The sequence below is a fragment of the Oncorhynchus keta genome, chromosome 10 (assembly GCF_023373465.1).
Source record: "Oncorhynchus keta strain PuntledgeMale-10-30-2019 chromosome 10, Oket_V2, whole genome shotgun sequence".
Taxonomy (NCBI): Eukaryota; Metazoa; Chordata; class Actinopteri; order Salmoniformes; family Salmonidae; genus Oncorhynchus; species Oncorhynchus keta.
Window position 1 is genome coordinate 49,532,915 of NC_068430.1, and position 16,752 is coordinate 49,549,666.

The 16,752-nt window shown below is 44.5% G+C and overlaps 1 protein-coding gene across 1 annotated transcript in view; it reads left to right on the forward strand.

Annotated features, from left to right (window-relative positions):
* The window catches only part of LOC118388908 (protein MTSS 2), a 104,828-nt gene extending 88,468 nt beyond the window's left edge, over positions 1-16,360 (forward strand). Inside the window, exons 11-13 of the mRNA XM_035778504.2 lie at positions 4,829-4,954; positions 5,743-5,896; positions 12,595-16,360. Of these exons, the coding sequence (XP_035634397.1) occupies positions 4,829-4,954; positions 5,743-5,896; positions 12,595-13,676 (1,362 nt within the window). The 3' untranslated portion in view covers positions 13,677-16,360. The remainder of the gene's footprint in view (positions 1-4,828; positions 4,955-5,742; positions 5,897-12,594) is intronic.
* The last annotated feature ends 392 nt before the right edge of the window (positions 16,361-16,752 follow it).

Genomic DNA, 16,752 nt, shown 5'->3' on the forward strand with positions numbered 1-16,752 from the left:
CTCATCAACGCACCCATTCTCCCCCATCATACTATGCTTCATTTATTTAATCTATTGTTATATGTGCTAAATTATCAACTGGGCGTGGCACTTTCAACTGTCTGGAGGAGGAGGGGAGCAGGCCCTACTGTCGGAGGGACAGCGGTGGAAAACCATTCAGAAAATGACATGCCATCCTAAAAGTGGTTGTAACACCAGTTCTGTTAGTGATATTGAGATTCTCACAATGACTCTGTTTTATAGATTTGTTAAAGAAAATGGCAGTACATTGTTTATTAGTTTTGAATCACTGTGACGTTCTCTGCCTTTCTAGTGTTATATAAGTACCCTATGTCTCTGTAATGGTGGGGTGTGTGTGAAACGTATGTTTTTGTTGTGTAAAATGAAAGCATCCAGTGTCTAAGTGTGAGCGAGAAAAACAGCTTTCGCTAATTTACTTTCAGCCCATAACTTGACCTGCTTCCCACTGGAAATGTAAAATTTGCAACTTGAAGTTATATACACTGCTCAAAAAAATAAAGGGAACACTTAAACAATAAAAAGTAACTCCAAGTCAATCACACTTCTGTGAAATCACACTGTCCACTTAGGAAGCAACACTGATTGACAATAAATTGCACATGCTGTTGTGCAAATGGAATAGACAACAGGTGGAAATTATAGGCAATTAGCAAGACACTCCCAATAAAGGAGTGGTTCTGCAGGTGGGGACCACAGACCACTTCTCAGTTCCTATGCTTCCTGGCTGATGTTTTGGTCACTTTTGAATGCTGGCGGTGCTTTCACTCTAGTGGTAGCATGAGACGGAGTCTACAACCCACACAAGTGGCTCAGGTAGTGCAGCTCATCCAGGATGGCACATCAATGCGAGCTGTGGCAAGAAGGTTTGTGGGGCTGTCAGTGTAGTGTCCAGAGCATGGAGGCGCTACCAGGAGATGGGCCAGTACATCAGGAGACGTGGAGGAGGCCGTAGGAGGGCAACAACCCAGCAGCAGGACCGCTACCTCAGCCTTTGTGCAAGGAGGAGCAGGAGGAGCACTGCCAGAGCCCTGCAAAATGACCTCCAGCAGGCCACAAATGTGCATGTGTCTGCTCAAACGGTCAGAAACAGACTCCATGAGGGTAATATGAGGGCCCGACGTCCACAGGTGGGGGTTGTGCTTACAGCCCAACACCGTGCAGGACGTTTGGCATTTGCCAAATAACACCAAGATTGGCAAATTCGCCACTGGCGCCCTGTGCTCTTCACAGATGAATGCAGGTTCACACTGAGCACACGTGACCGTCTGGAGACGCCGTGGAGAACATTCTGCTGCCTGCAAAATCTTCCAGCATGACCGGTTTGGCGGTGGGTCAGTCATGGTGTGGGGTGGGGTGGCATTTCTTTGGGGGGCCGCACAGCCCTCCATGTGCCGCCAGAGGTAGCCTGACTGCCATTAGGTACCGAGATGAGATCCTCAGACCCCTTGTGAGACCATTTGCTGGTGCGGTTGGCCCTGGGTTCCTCCTAATGCAAGACAATGCTAGACCTCATGTGGCTGGAGTGTGTCAGCAGTTCCTGCAAGAGGAAGGCATTGATGCTATGGACTGGCCCGCCCGTTCCCCAGACCTGAATCCAATTGAGCACATTTGGGACATCATGTCTCGCTCCATCCACGTTGCACCACAGACTGTCCAGGAGTTGGCGGATGCTTTAGTCCAGGTCTAGGAGGAGATCCCTCAGGAGACCATCCGTCACCTCATCAGGAGCATGCCCAGGCGTTGTAGGGAGGTCATACAGGCACGTGGAGGCCACACACTACTGAGCCTCATTTTGACTTGTTTTAAGGACATTACATCAAAGTTGGATCAGCCTGTAGTGTGGTTTTCCACTTTAATTTTGAGTGTGACTCCAAATCCAGACCTCCTTGGGTTGATACATTTGATTTCCATTGATAATTTGTGTGATTTTGTTGTCAGCACATTCAACTATGTAAAGAAAAAAGTATTTCATAAGAATATTTCATTCATTCAGATCTAGGATGTTATTTTAGTGTTCCCTTTATTCTTTTTAGCAGTGTATAACCCAACTAGCCCCTGCCGATGGCCCAAAAACTCCTAAAAGCCATTGCTCTCAATAACTCTTTAACCCATATAATAGAGCTGTGCTAATTATAGTAATTTTATATAGCTTTTTTTGTAATATAGAGGTCTAATGTGTAATTCTGTTACTGTGCCTCTAACTCCCTCCAGTCCTTATCAGTGATCGGCTCGCTGACCTTCACAGTACCCATCCTTATGTCAACATCCCGTTCTTCAGTGTTTGTTTCCTCTGCTCTGCACAGCCCAGCCTTATCCAGATACATTAACCTCTGATACATATTGTCATGTGGACTTTTGTTTCTCGGTCACATCAAACAGGCCACTGCTTGTTTTGTTTTTGCATGAGCTGTAGGCATACAGTGCATTCGGAAAGTTTTCAGACCCATTCCCTATTTCCACATTTTATGTTACAGCCTTATTCTGAAATGGATTAAATGAATAAAAATCTTCATCAATCTACACACAATACCCCATAATGACGAAGCGAAAACAGATTTTTTGAATGTTTTGCAACTTAGTAAAAAACTAAAACTGATACCTTATTTACTTAAGTGTTCAGAACCTTTGCTATGAGACTCAAAATTGAGCTTTGGTGCATCCTGTTTCCATTGATCATCCTTGATGTTTCTACAACTTGATTGGACATGATTTGGAAAGGCACACCTGTCTATATAAGGTCCCACAGTTGACAGTGCATGTCCGAGCAAAAACCAAGCCATGAGGTCAAAGAAATTGTCCGTAGAGCACCGAGACGGGATTGTCGATGCACAGATCTGGGGAAGGGTACTGAAACATGTCTGCATCATTGAAGGTCCCCAAGAACAGAGTGACCTCCTTCATTCTTAAATGGAAGAAGTTTGGAACCACGAAGACTCTTCCTAGAGCTGGCTGCCCGGCAAAACTGAGCAATCTGGGGAGAAGGGCCTTGGTCAGGGAGGTGACCAAGAACCCAACGGTCACTCTGACAGAGCTCCAGAGTTCCTCTCGCCTTTACATAAGGCACCTTGTGTAAATGTGATGGGAGAATCTTCCAGAAGGACAACCATCTCTGCAGCACTCCACCAATCAGTCCTTTATGGTAGTAGCCAGGTGGAAGCCACTCCTTAGTCAAAGGACTAAACAAGATTCTCTGGTCTGATGAAACCAAGATTTAACTCTTTGGCCGAAATGCCAACTGTCATGTCTGGAGGAAACCTGTCACCATCTCTACGGTGAAGCATGGTGGTGGCAGCATCATGCTGTGGCGATGTTTTTCAGCGGCAGGGGGGGGGGGACTAGCCAGGATCGAGGGAAAGATGAACTGAGCAAAGTACAGAGATCCTTGATGAAAACTTGTTCCAGAGCGGTCAGGACCTCAGACTGGGGCGACAGAACAACGGCCCTAAGCACACAGCCAAGACAACGCAGGAGTGGCTTCGGGAGAAGTCTCTAAATGTCCTTGTGTGGTCCAGCCAAAGCCTGGACCAGATCGAACATCTCTGGATTGCCTCCCGGGTGGTGCAGTGGTTAAGGGCGCTGTACTGCAGCGCCAGCTGTGCCACCAGAGACTCTGGGTTCACGCCCAGGCTCTGTCATAACCGGCCGCGACCGGGAGGTCCGTGGGGTGACGCACAATTGGCCTAGCGTCGGCCGGGTTAGGGAGGGTTTGACCGGTAGGGATATCCTTGTCTCATCGCGCACCAGCGACTCCTGTGGCGGGCCGGGCGCAGTGCACAAGGTTGCCAGGTGCCTAATTTGCCAGAATTTTACGTAATTATGTAAAAGGAATTATTTAGATTTATGGATGCCACCCGTTAGATAAAATACGGAATGGTTCCGTATTTCACTGAAAGAATAAACGTCTTGTTTTCGAGATGATGGTTTCCAGATTCGACTATATTAATGACCTAAGGCTCGTATTTCTGTGTGTTATTATGTTATAATTAAGTCTATGATTTGATAGAGCAGTCTGACTGAGCGGTGGTAGGCAGCAGCAGGCTCGTAAGCATTCATTCAAACAGCACTTTTGTGCGTTTTGCCAGAAGCTCGTTGCTGTGCTTCAAGCATTGCGCTGTTTGACTTCAAGCCTATCAACTCCCGGGATTAGGCTGGTGTAAAACGGCTAGCTAGTTAGAGGGGTGCGCGCTAATAGAGTTTCAAACGTCACTCACTGAGACTTGGAGTGGTTGTTCCCCTTGCTCTGCATGGGTAACGCTGCATCGAGGGTGGCTGTTGTCGATGTGTTCCTGGTTCGAGCCCAGGTAGGAGCGAGGAGAGTGGCAATACTAAATTCCCTATAAGAACATCCAATAGTCAAAGGTTAATGTAATACAAATGGTATAGAGAGAAATAGTCCTATAACAACAACCTAAAACTTCTTAACTGGGAATATTGAAGACTCATGTTAAAAGGAACCACCAGCTTTCATATGTTCTCATGTTCTGAGCAAGGAACTTAAACGTAAGCTTTCTTACATGGCACATATTGCACTTTTACTTTCTTCTCCAACACTTTTGTTTTTGCATTATTTAAACTAAATTGAACATGTTTCATTATTTATTTGAGGCTAAATTGATTTTATTGATGTATTATATTTAAGTTAAAATAAGTGTTGTAATTGTCATTATTACATTTTTTTTAAAACTATTCGACTGATTTAATCGGTATCGGCTTTTTTGGTCCTTGAAAAATGCTAATCGGTCAACCTCTACTATTGGTACATTGAGTTGGCAGTGGCACAATCTGATGTTGTTGGTGTTCATTTCAGGAGGTGAGCGGGTCGTGGTCGGGACATACCGGGTCGGGCACAGAGAACGGCACGGCCATGCCGCCTCCTCACAACTCCTACACACAGCACGGAGAGAGGGCCCGCGCCTTGTCCACATCCGGAAAGGTAGCACACACACACACACACACACACACAGAGACTCGCACGCACACACACAAGCTGACACATGCACACGCTCACACACCCACACAGAGAGTTGCACACACACAAGCTGAGACACACACTCGCACCTCCATAGAATGCTTATCAGTTTGTACTTTGATATGTGGTCAATGATTAAAGCAAATAAGCACCGGTGCAGTGCTTTCCTCCATTTGTGTATCATTGACAAACCAACCTGACTTTTGGTAATCCATTTATACTTAATTGATTGTAGGATAACTTAAGACATATTTCCACACAGAAGTGATGGCAACACCTTGCATTACCTAGGCATTATTCCAGGGTAAATAATAGCTGTAACTAATTGTCGTCTAACAAGCATGTAAGTGTTGGCAGTAACAGTTATTACCTTTGTTAATTTTTTTTTTTTTTTAAACACAGGTGAGAGCTTAAGTCAGGGCTGCCCAACCCTCTTCCTGGAGATCTACTGTCCTGTAGGTTTTCAGTCCAACCCTAATTTAGCATATCTGATTCAGTCTTGTTGAGAGTCTAATTAGTAGAATCAGGTGTTAAATTAGGGTTTGACTGAAAATCCACAGAATGGTAGATCTCCAGGAAGAGGGTTGGGCAGCCCAGCCCCATGCATGATTGCATGTACCAGTATTTACTAGGGTGTAATTCTTGGCCTCTGCTGCCACCGTCAGCTGAACACTGAGGTTGAGGAGGGATTCTCTTCCATTGTACACATTCCCTTTTTTCCTTCTAAACAATGATCTTCCTCCCTCTCATAGCCCCAGAGTGCCCGGGAGCAGCTGGCCCTGGCCCTCGGCGGAGGGCTCAACTCGGAGGCCCCCCGCACCAGCCACGACTCCCTCCACTGCTCCAGCGGCTACAGCACGCAGACCACCACGCCCTCCTGCTCCGAGGACACCATCCCCTCCCACGGTTAGTAGTGACCACTGCTCACCATCACCACCAAGCCCCTGGCACCCTATGGTCTACCTAGTGCGCTACTTTTGACAAGACACTACTTATCCCCCTGTGGTCACACGGGAATGGTGGGTTCTCTGTCTGCATGTCCCTCTGTCTGCCTGTGTACAGTACCAGTCAAAAGTTTGTACACACCTACTCATTCAAGGGTTTTTCTTCATTTTTATTTTTTTTATTTATATTCTACATTGTAGAATATTTATGACATCAAAACTATTAAATAACACATATGAAATCATGTAGTAACCAAAAAAGTGTTAAACAAGTCTAAATGTATTTTATTTGAGATTCTTCAAAGTAGCCACCTTTTGTCTTGATGACAGCTTTGCACAGTCTCACCTGGAATGCATTTCAATTAACAGGTGTACCTTATTTTGGGAATTTCTTTCCTTAATGCATTTGAGCCAATCAGTTGTGTTGTGACAAGGTAGGGGCGGTACACAGAAGGTAGCCTTATTTGGCAAGAAAAGCTCAAGTAAGCAAAGAGAAACGACAGTCCATCATTACTTTAGGACATGAAGGTCAGTGAATGCGGGACATTTCAAAAAATGTCTTCATGTGCAGTCGCAAAAACCATCAAGCGCTATGATGAAACTGGCTCTCATGAGGACCGCCACAGGAAAGGAAGACCCAGAGGTTTAGAGTTAACTGCACCTCAGAAATTGGAGCCCAAATAAATGCTTCAGTTCAAGTAACAGACACATCTCAACATCAACTGTTCAGAGGGGACTGCGTAAATCAAGACTTCATGGTCGAATTACTGCAAAGAAACCACTACTAAAGGACACCAATATGAAGAAGAGACTTGCTTGGTCCAAGAAACACGAGCAATGGACGTTAGAAAGGTGGAAATCTTTCGTCTGATTAACCAAATTAGATTTTTGGTTCTAACTGCCGTATCTTTGTGAGAAGCAGAGTCTGGGAACAGATTCCCACCGTTGAAGGATGGAGGTGGTGGTGACACTGGCTGTGTTCGAATACCCATACTAACAGGATAAAGTGAATATGCCAAAAGTTCCCGGATGTCGTACTACATTCACCAAAATACGAAGTATGCACGCAGTGGATTCTATTGCCGTACTTTTAGGGCCCATAATGCAATTCTTTGGGAAATGGGCGTGGCTTCACAACATTTTCAGATTTGCAGAAAATATGCAGCCGAAGTCCAAGTGCGGATACAAATGAATTGCTTTAAAACTAGTTAGGGATAGGCGGGACGCAAATGTCTCAATTGGCCAATTGCCAGGGAAAATGCAGAGTGCCAGATTCAAATAAAATACTATAAAATTCAAACTTTCATTAAATCACACATGTAAGATACTCAATTCAAGCTACACTCGTTGTGAATCCAGCCAACATGTCAGATTTTAAAAATGCTTTTCCCGCGAAAGCATAAGAAGCTATTATCTGATAGCCTGCACCAGCAGTAAACAAAAGGGTTAGCATATTTCAACCCTGCAGGCGCTACACAAAACAGTGAAATAAAATATAAAACATGCATTACCTATGCCTTCTTTTGTTGGCACTCCAATATGTCCCATGAACATCACAATTGGTCCTTTTGTTCGGTTAATTCCGTCAATATATATCCAAAATGTCCATTTATAAAGCGCGTTTGATCCAGAAAAACCAGCTTACAAAAAACATAACGTCACTGCAAAATATTTCAAAAGTTGCCTATAAACTTTGCCAAAACTACTTTTGTAATACAACATTGGGTATTTTTAACCGTTAATTATCGATCAAATTGTAGACGGTCTTTCTGTGTTCAAATTTATTTATATAGCCCTTCGTACATCAGCTGATATCTCAACGTGCTGTACAGAAACCCAGCCTAAAACCCCAAACAGCAAGCAATGCAGGTGTAGAAGCACGGTGTCTAGGAAAAACTCCCTAGAAAGGCCGAAACCTAGAGAGGAACCAGGCTATGTGGGGTGGCTGTGCCGGGTGGAGATTATAACAGAACATGGCCAAGATGTTCAAATATTCATAGATGACCAGGATGTTCAAATAATAATAATCACAGGCAGAACAGTTGAAACTGGAGCAGTAGCATGGCCAGGTGGACTGGGGACAGCAAGGAGTCATCATGAGGCATGGTCCTAGGGCTCAGGTCCTCCGAGAGAGAGAAAGAAAGAGAATTAGAGAGAGCATACAAATACAGGAATGAACAAACCAGCGATACTTTTTACATCTTGCGCAACTCTCAACAGTGTACCCAGTTCCTAGTTGGCCTACTTCTTCATTGCACAAAGGAATAACCTCAACCAAATTCCAAAGACTGATGACATCCAGTGGAAGCGGTAGGAACTGAAAACAGGTTCCTAAGAAATATCCCTGGGCAATGACAACTCCGGGAACAGAGACAGGGGGAGAACAAATCTGAACAGTTTGTCCTCGTGGTTTTGCCTGCTACATAAGTTCTGTTATAGTCACAGACATGATTCAAACAGTTTTAGAAACTTCAGTGTTTTCTATTCAAATCCATGAATAATATGCATATCTTATATTCTTGGCATGAGTAGCAGGAAGTTGAAAAAAGTGAAGGTTCTACCCCCTAGATCCAAGAGTTAAATATGACAAATGTTGAGAACATGTTGAGCATTGTAATGACATTTCAAATGATTTACGCTACACGTTATGTTGGCTGACAATGTGTTGGCTTCGCTATCCTTATGAACCACATAGAATATCATTACAACATAGGTACTACCGGTATGTTAGCTAGCTACCTCGTTAGTTGGCTACTAATACATTGAACTTGGCAGTATATTAACGATACACTATCTAACTACCCAATGTTTATTGACTTGATTATTCACGTCATTCATATCTAAGTGGTATAGTTGTTGTGCGTTCTCAATGGACATAAATTCGCTCTGGCTATATACTCCGATTTCAAAGCACTCTCGTCTGAGTGCCAGAGCGCAGAATAACTGAGGAATTTACGAACGCTCAACACCTGTTTTTAATTTAGCCAGTGTCATGAAAACAGCCTAATCAGCTCTGCTATGGCGAGTAAAATGGTCAGTGAGGTGTTTTCTCATTTGTGTCTGGAAGTAGCTAGCCAGTTAGCGTGTGTGCTTGACTGCATTTCCGTTGTGATGGTCAGAACTCTCAGATCAACCCTACACCTCGGCCAGTGTGCGATCTGAGAGGGGAAACGTTCAGAATTTACAAATAGACAATCTGACAATGCTCAATTTAAGAACTCCCAGAGCACACTCTGGCACTCCAGATTGTATTTACAAACACTTGCTATGCAAGAGGTTGCATAGCAACATAATCAACTTCCGGTAGAGTATGCTCAACTGAAAGGACACCGATCGTTTACAGTATACTAAATGAACTAATAGTATGTAGTATACAGTATGTTGGTATGGGTATTCGAACACAGCTACTGTCTGTGATTTATTTAGAATTCAAGGCACACTTAACCAGCATGGCCACCACAGAATTCTGCAGCGATACGCCATCCTACCTGGTTTGTGCTTAGTCCCACTATCCATTTGTTTTTCTACAGGACAGTTACCCAAAACACACCTCCAGGCTGTGTAAGGGCTATTTTACCAAGAAGGATGGAGTGCTGCATCAGATGACCTGGCCTCCACAATCACCCGATCTCAACCCAATTGAGATGGTTTGGGATGAGTTGGACTGCAGAGTGATGGAAAAGCAGTCAACAAGTGCTCAGCATATGTGGGAACTTCTTCAAGACTGCTGGAAAAGCATTCCTCATGAAGCCGGTTAAGGGAATTCCTCAAATAGATGTTGATTTGTTTAACACTTTTTGGATTACTACATGATTCCATATGTGTAATTTTATAGTTTTGATGTCTTTATTCTACAAAGTAAAAACCCTTGAATGATTAGGTGTGTCCAAACTTTTGACTGGTATTGTATGTCTGTCTGTCTCTCTCTGGCTCAGCCTGATCTGTTTTTCAGTCGGTTTCTGTCTGGGATCTTATAATGCATTTGTGTCGTATTGTTTGTCTGTCTGTGTACGTGTCATGATTGAAGTATGGTCTCTATTTGTACTCTTCGATCTGTTTGCCTACCTGCCTTATCTGTGTGTCTGTCTGCACATGTGTCTGTGATTGTTTTGCAGTCTGTCGCATGCAAGACTGTCACTTCTGTCATTTCACAACCAAAACAGAAGCATGTCTTCACTGTTGTCTAATCAATGTGCCTGTTTCAACAGCATTATTACAGCATCAGCCTGTGCAAGTAGCCTCTGGTAGTATTATGCGCTTTTGTCTGCAGTGCTACCTAGTGATGGGAGAAAATATTGATAGTTATATATCGCAATATTATTTTTGGATGATATTACATGTTCTATATTTGTTTGCTAGGTAGCGTTAGCTAGCGCTAGTCGGCTAGACCTGCACCAAAACTGGTATTTTTCATCCTGTAGCTTGGCCTCAGTATTATTTTTAAATAGTGAGCCAATGTGCTTTCAGCCCTTCTATTTTCATGACTGATCAAAACGAATTGTCTCATGCTCTCTCTTGTCTCTCTGCAGCAGACAGTGTGCAATATCTTTGGAACATAACAGTGCAGTATTGAATCGCAATAGATATCGAATTTTGAGAATAGTAATACATATTGTAACGGCACCAACAGTGCATTCAGAACGTAATTCAGATCCCTTGACTTTTTACTTTTTGTTACGATATAGATTAAAAGTATTTTGCTCATCAATCTACACACACTATCCCACAATGACAAAACAAAAACAGGTTTTTAGAAATGTTTTTTACTCAGTACTTTGTTGAAGCACCTTTTGGCAGCGATTACATCCTCGAGTCTTCTTGGGTATGACGCTACAAGGTTGACACACCTGAATTTGGGGAGTTTCTCCCATTCTTCTCTGCAGCAGATCCCCTGAAGCTCTGTCAGATTGGATGGGGAGGGTTGCTGCACAGCTATTTTCAGGTCAATCCAGAGATGTTAGATCGGGTTGTGGCTGGGCCACACAAGGACATTGAGAGTCTTGTCCCGAAGCCATTCCTGCGTTGTCTTGGATGTGTGCTCAGGGTTGTTGCCCTGTTGGAAGGTCAACCTTCGCCCTAGTTTGATGTCCTGAGCACGCTGGAGCAGGTTTTTATCAAGGATCTCTCTGTACTTTGCTCCATTCATCTTTTCCTCGATCCTGACTAGTCTCCCAGTCCCTGCCGCTGAAAAACATCCCCACAGCATGATGATGCCACCACTGTGCTTCACTGTAGGGATGGTGCCAGGTTAGTGCCTTTTGGCTAACACCAAGCCGGCTGTCATGTGCCTTCTACTGAGGAGTATAGAAGACCTTCAATGCTGCAGACATTTTTTTTAGTACCCTTCCGCAGATCTGTGCTTCGTCACAATCTTGTCTCGAAGCTCTACGGAGAATTCATTCAACCTCATGGCTTGTTTTTTTTTCTCTGACATGCACTCATGCACTCATGCACTGTCAACTGTTGGACCTTACATAGGTCCTTGCAAGGATGGTGAATGGAAACAGGATGCACCTGAGCTCAATTTTGAGTCTCATAGCAAAGGGTCTGAATACTTGGTACTTTTTCTGTTTTTTATTTTTAATACATTTGCACACCATTTTTTTTTTTTGTCATTATGGGGTTTTGTGTGTATATTTATTTAATCAATTTTCAAATGAGGCTGTAACGTAACAAAATGTGGAAAAAGCTCACAATAAGTTGTTTTTCTTTTTGTATGTAAGTTCAACGCAATTCTATATTATTTTTCAGCTGTAAAGAGCTGCCTCTTTATGGTAGGTTTCTTGTCCATTACTGTTTAGATTTGTCCCTCTCTGTTCCTTACAAGTGAAATGGCAAGATCATCCACAGTGATTTAGTGTGAGTTGTCATCACATCAAATGACCTTTTGCTAGTGAAAGAAGAGCATTAGCGTAGAACATTTGGTGTGTGTGTGTGACATGTGAAGGAGAGACAAAACCTTTGCTTAAGAGGATGAGCGGAGTTCTTATGTGAGTGATTGGGCGTATGCACGTGTTTGCGTATGTGGTACTGTCTGGAAATTGCGTTAGTGTGTTTACCATCATCGCCTGGTAACAGGTCATCGCTTTGTGGTGACTCACCCTTTATCATATATACACCCCCTCCGCCCCCTAATTTCTTCCTCTTCAGATACGGCTTTTTTTCTTCCTTTTAATTTTTTTAAATTTTTTTTATTATTATTTTTTTTTATACTTCCGGTCATAAACTGGCCAGTGATTCAAAGCCCTATGTCAGAAGGTGATCACTAAATAGAGAACCGTGTGCAATTTGGGATGCAGACATCATTCGGTTATAATGTTTGGGACAAATCTGGCCTCATTGAGTTTCTGTGGTTCTCTAATACATTTTACATGTCTGACTCCACCGAATATTTCTGGTCTTCAATGCAGTCTCACGTACTTTAGTGTAGAAGAGCTTTGTGCAACAAAGTACTTGGTTTATAACGGAATGCATCAGGTCAGATTTTCCACCCCAGTCCAAAGCGTCTGCTTTCTTTCCATGTTATTTTCCAGTTAGGAAATAAATGCATTGTGTGTTCCTCCACTCTAAGTAACCACAGGTTTACTCTCGTTCCTCCTCCTCACCCCTCCTTTATCCATCTCTCCCTCATCCCTCTCTCCCTCCTTCTCCACCCACCAGACTACGACTACATCTGCCTGCGCCGGGGCGAGGAGGAGCATCATGGCCCACCTGACTTTGACAAGTCCTCCACCATCCCGCGCAACAGTGACCTCAGCCTGCAGTACCGCAAGATGTTCCAGAGCAAGCGACCCGCCTCCACAGTCAGCTTGCTGGCTGAGCCCGAGCTGCTGGGCCTGTGCCAATCGCACACTGCCACCATCCGCCGCAAGCCCTCCTCCAAGCCTGCCTACCGCCGCGGCACCATCAGCGGCGGCGTGCCTATCCCCATCTGCACCCCCCAAGTGCCCCTCAAAGCCCTGGGCGTAGAAGGAGGGGGAGGCAACTGCGGCGGAGGGGGGAACAGTGGGAGCAATGAGAACATGGGGCCACCAGAGGGCGGGATGGCCATGAGCTGGAAGGTGGACCACGGGCTGGTCCACACCAAGCACAGCCTGTGCACATCGACCCAGAGCCTGAGCGCCATGCCCTTGCACCATTCTTCGTCCACATCACCGTACTACTCGCTGATCCCGGGCCAGGCGCCAGTTCCCATGGGTAGCTCGGAGCAGCTGTACCAGCTGAGCAAGCAGCAGCAGTACGCCCTGCACCAGCAGCAGCAAAAGCAGTACCAGCAGCAGCACCTGCAGTATCAACAGCAGCCCCAGACACATCAGGTGCAACCAACAGCCCAGACACAACAACCGCAGCAAACGTTTCAATTACAGCAACGTTTCCAGCAACAACAGCTACAGCAGCAGCAACAACTGTACCAACAGCAGCTCCAGCAGCAGCAGCAACAGAAGCTCCAACATCAAAAGCAGCTTCAGCAACAGCAGCTCATACAACAACAGCAGCAACCGATTCAGCAGCAGTCTCATCTCCAACAACAGCACAATACTTCTGGCACTGCCAACCAGCTGGTGGAGAGCGGGCACTGCCTGCCCCCCCAACAGCCCCCTGCCGCCCAGGAGCAGGATGCGGAGGAGCCCTCGGAGGCCGGAGGTCACATGGTCACTATGATCCGGGGAGTGAAACTGCGTCGGACCCTGACCAACGACCGATCTGCCCCCTTCATCCCCCCGCCCAGCCATTTCAAATGAGTCCCTCCCTACCAGTGTAGGTTGTCATCGTTTTGTTTTTCGGTTCTTGCTTGTCTTTTAGTTTTTCTTGCTTTTTTTTTGGTGGGGGTGGATGTTGCCTTTTTGGACATTTCGTCTGGTGTAAAAGGCTTCCATCTCTCTAATCAAATGTCCAGCAGCACTGTGTTTTAAAATGATTATTATAATCTTCCTCAGATGGACTCGTAGGTGAATATGCCCTCTTTATCACTCTGTAATTAAGATGTTTATACATACGAGGTTGCGTGTTGGCTATATAAAAGCATTTGAGGTCATGGATCAGGGGTATTCAAACTCGTACACTACGATGTCCGGAACCTGCTGGTTTTCTGTTGTACCTGATAATGAATTACACCCATGTGGTGTCCCAGCTCTAAATCAGTTCATTAGAGGGGAACAAATCGAAAAAGCAGTGCAACTGGATTCAAGGACACAGGACTAGACCTATATAGCTTTCTCGTCTGTATCTCGTTCAAGATGATCAAGTTAGCTCAATCACTCTAGTGTACTGTTAGGTCCACAGTGAAATGCTTTGAGCTGGCTTTTCTATTTATTCAGTTGACTTTTTTTTTCAACACACACTTCACCTTCTGTGTGGCGGAGGCAATGGGCCCCTTGTGATGGAGTTTGACTGTTTAAGCCAATCAGAGGCTTGCACTGCATGGCAGAGAGGGGTCATGGGTTCAACAAAGGGCTTTGTGGGACTTTTGATAGCAGGGGTCAGGACTTAATGTGTACCGTAAGATCGTTGGGCTGGAAAGTAAAGCCACCATTGTGTGGGATGAGGAGGACTGCAACTCAAGTTTACGAAGGTGTCATTGTTTTTGTAAACTCACGTGTATCTTGAGATATTCTTCACATTGCAAAGCACATTGATTTAGTGATGTGGTGTAGTTTCTGATGGCCCGGTTCCCCGTAAGTATAGCATCTCTGATAGGTAGACTTGATCAAGGGAGGATATCTGAGGTTGGAGATCTGGTTTATAAAAAATAGCATTATTTTAAGGTAATCAGTCTCTTTTATGAGGAACATATGGTGCTGTTGTGACATACCAATCCCAGCCTAGATGAACTCCCCTGACTCCTCTTCCCCCTGACACCATGATGCACTCACTGGCCAAATTAAGATTTTAGGAAATAATATACATTTTTATAATGATATGAAAACCGATGTTGCGGACCAATCAAGCTGTTGGAACTACTTACAGACCATAGAAGTCATGTGAGGAGACTAGCTGTTTGTGGAGTGACAAGTTTGTCCTGCTGTGGTTTTGGGCTGTTTCTAGAATGTGAGCCCCACCCAACTGTTAATCACAGCGTGGGGGAGGATGTTGTGAAATCATTTGATTAAAGGCACTTAAGTGATGTGGCATTGCATTTAGAATTTGTTTACCATTGTGTTCTTCTTAACCAAACTACTTTAAATGTTTGGGCCTTCTAGCCTTTACACATAGATACTCTTCCCTCAAAAATCCTGAGTGGGGGGGTATAATACAATACCGACTCCTCCGCTAAAGTGCATATCCCTCTCCCCCAACATTAAAGGAGACTAGCACCCAGCTGGGTTATTCTTTTCTCTGTCTCACATTCCCCCCCATCCCTCCTTTTTCTTTCTTCTTTTGAACCTCCCGGTTTGTGTAGGAGGCCCAATTACCTGACACCAGTTGCTGCCTCACACCTGTTGCCGGGTGCATGGAATGACCCCATTGGCCAGTTTAGCGATTGTGCGCCCTCCCATCTTGCCTCTGGCCTCTTCATGTTGCCTGGGAGAAAGGCCCGTTTCCCAGAGGAACTACAATGGCCTCTGTAGTAGAGGCCTTTGTGACAGGATTATACAACAACGCACCTCCTGACTCAAGCAGCTTTAAAGCAATATCGGGCTGCATTTGATCCACAGCTTTAAGTTTACGTTCTAGGCGGCGAATGGTAATTAGAGTGCGCATATCTCCCTAACGCCAAATTATGAAGCGGCAATGCCCTAGCGGAATGAGCAGGGGTCGTGGATAGTCAAATTATGGGGCAGCTGAGCTGGGACATTCTCTCTCTCTGTTGGGTTAATTGTATGTTATCTGATAAGATTTGTGTTTTACTGAGAAGTCTCTCAGTTTGAGTGAAGGAAATCCAAATTCAGTTGTATAGACTAAGGAGATGAAATGATAAGAAGTTTTGTATGAATGTAAAAATGTTATTTTTGAATGATCCTTTTCAGGCCCAGCCAACCTACAGTCCCACTCCCACCCCACTAATCAGCTTAACTGAAGAGCCAAACCCTGTTCTAAAAGCCATGTTCCAGTTATTGACCTTGGCCCATGGGTTCTGGTCAAAAGTAGTGCAGTATATAGGGAATAGGGTGCCATTTGGGACCCGGGCTCTCTAGTCTGTTACGAATGCCACTCACCGACTGTGTGTGAGAAGCTGAGACTTTGAGTTTTGACAATACATTTAGAAAATTATCAAATGGACTTTTCCTGACAATTTTGACCCCAAAGCTGCCCCATAGAGCTCCAACTGACCAGCCCTCCTCCTGTTGATCCAGTTCTGTAAATAGTTTCTCTCGTTGTAAAAGCGTTCCATTGCTATGTGTCACAAATGCACCTGTGTAGTGAAGCTGAAGCCTTAACTGCAAAGGAATGTGGGTTTTAAAATATAAATGCGTTCAAAAAGTTACTCCTTGTCTTGTTTTTTGTCACAAAGGTCGAACACGCATTTTTGTGATGTAACCTGTTTTGTTTACATCTAGTCTAGTAACAAAGCTATGTGAGGACTTTCTTAATCTGTATATGTTTGAAGGGCTACTCTGGGATTTTGGCAATAAGGCCATTTATCTACGTCCCAAGAGTCAGATGAACTTGTGGATACCATTTTTTATGTCTGTGTACAGAGATACCCATAGATGTCCAGTCATTGCGATAACACTAATTAGCATTGGCTCGCAAAAACTACCTCTAACTTCATTCATACTGTACACAGACAAAAAAAATCACACACTGACACACACACTAGATAATGGGTGCGTGCCACATCATTGACTGATAAATTGCTATAACATGTGGTTAGCT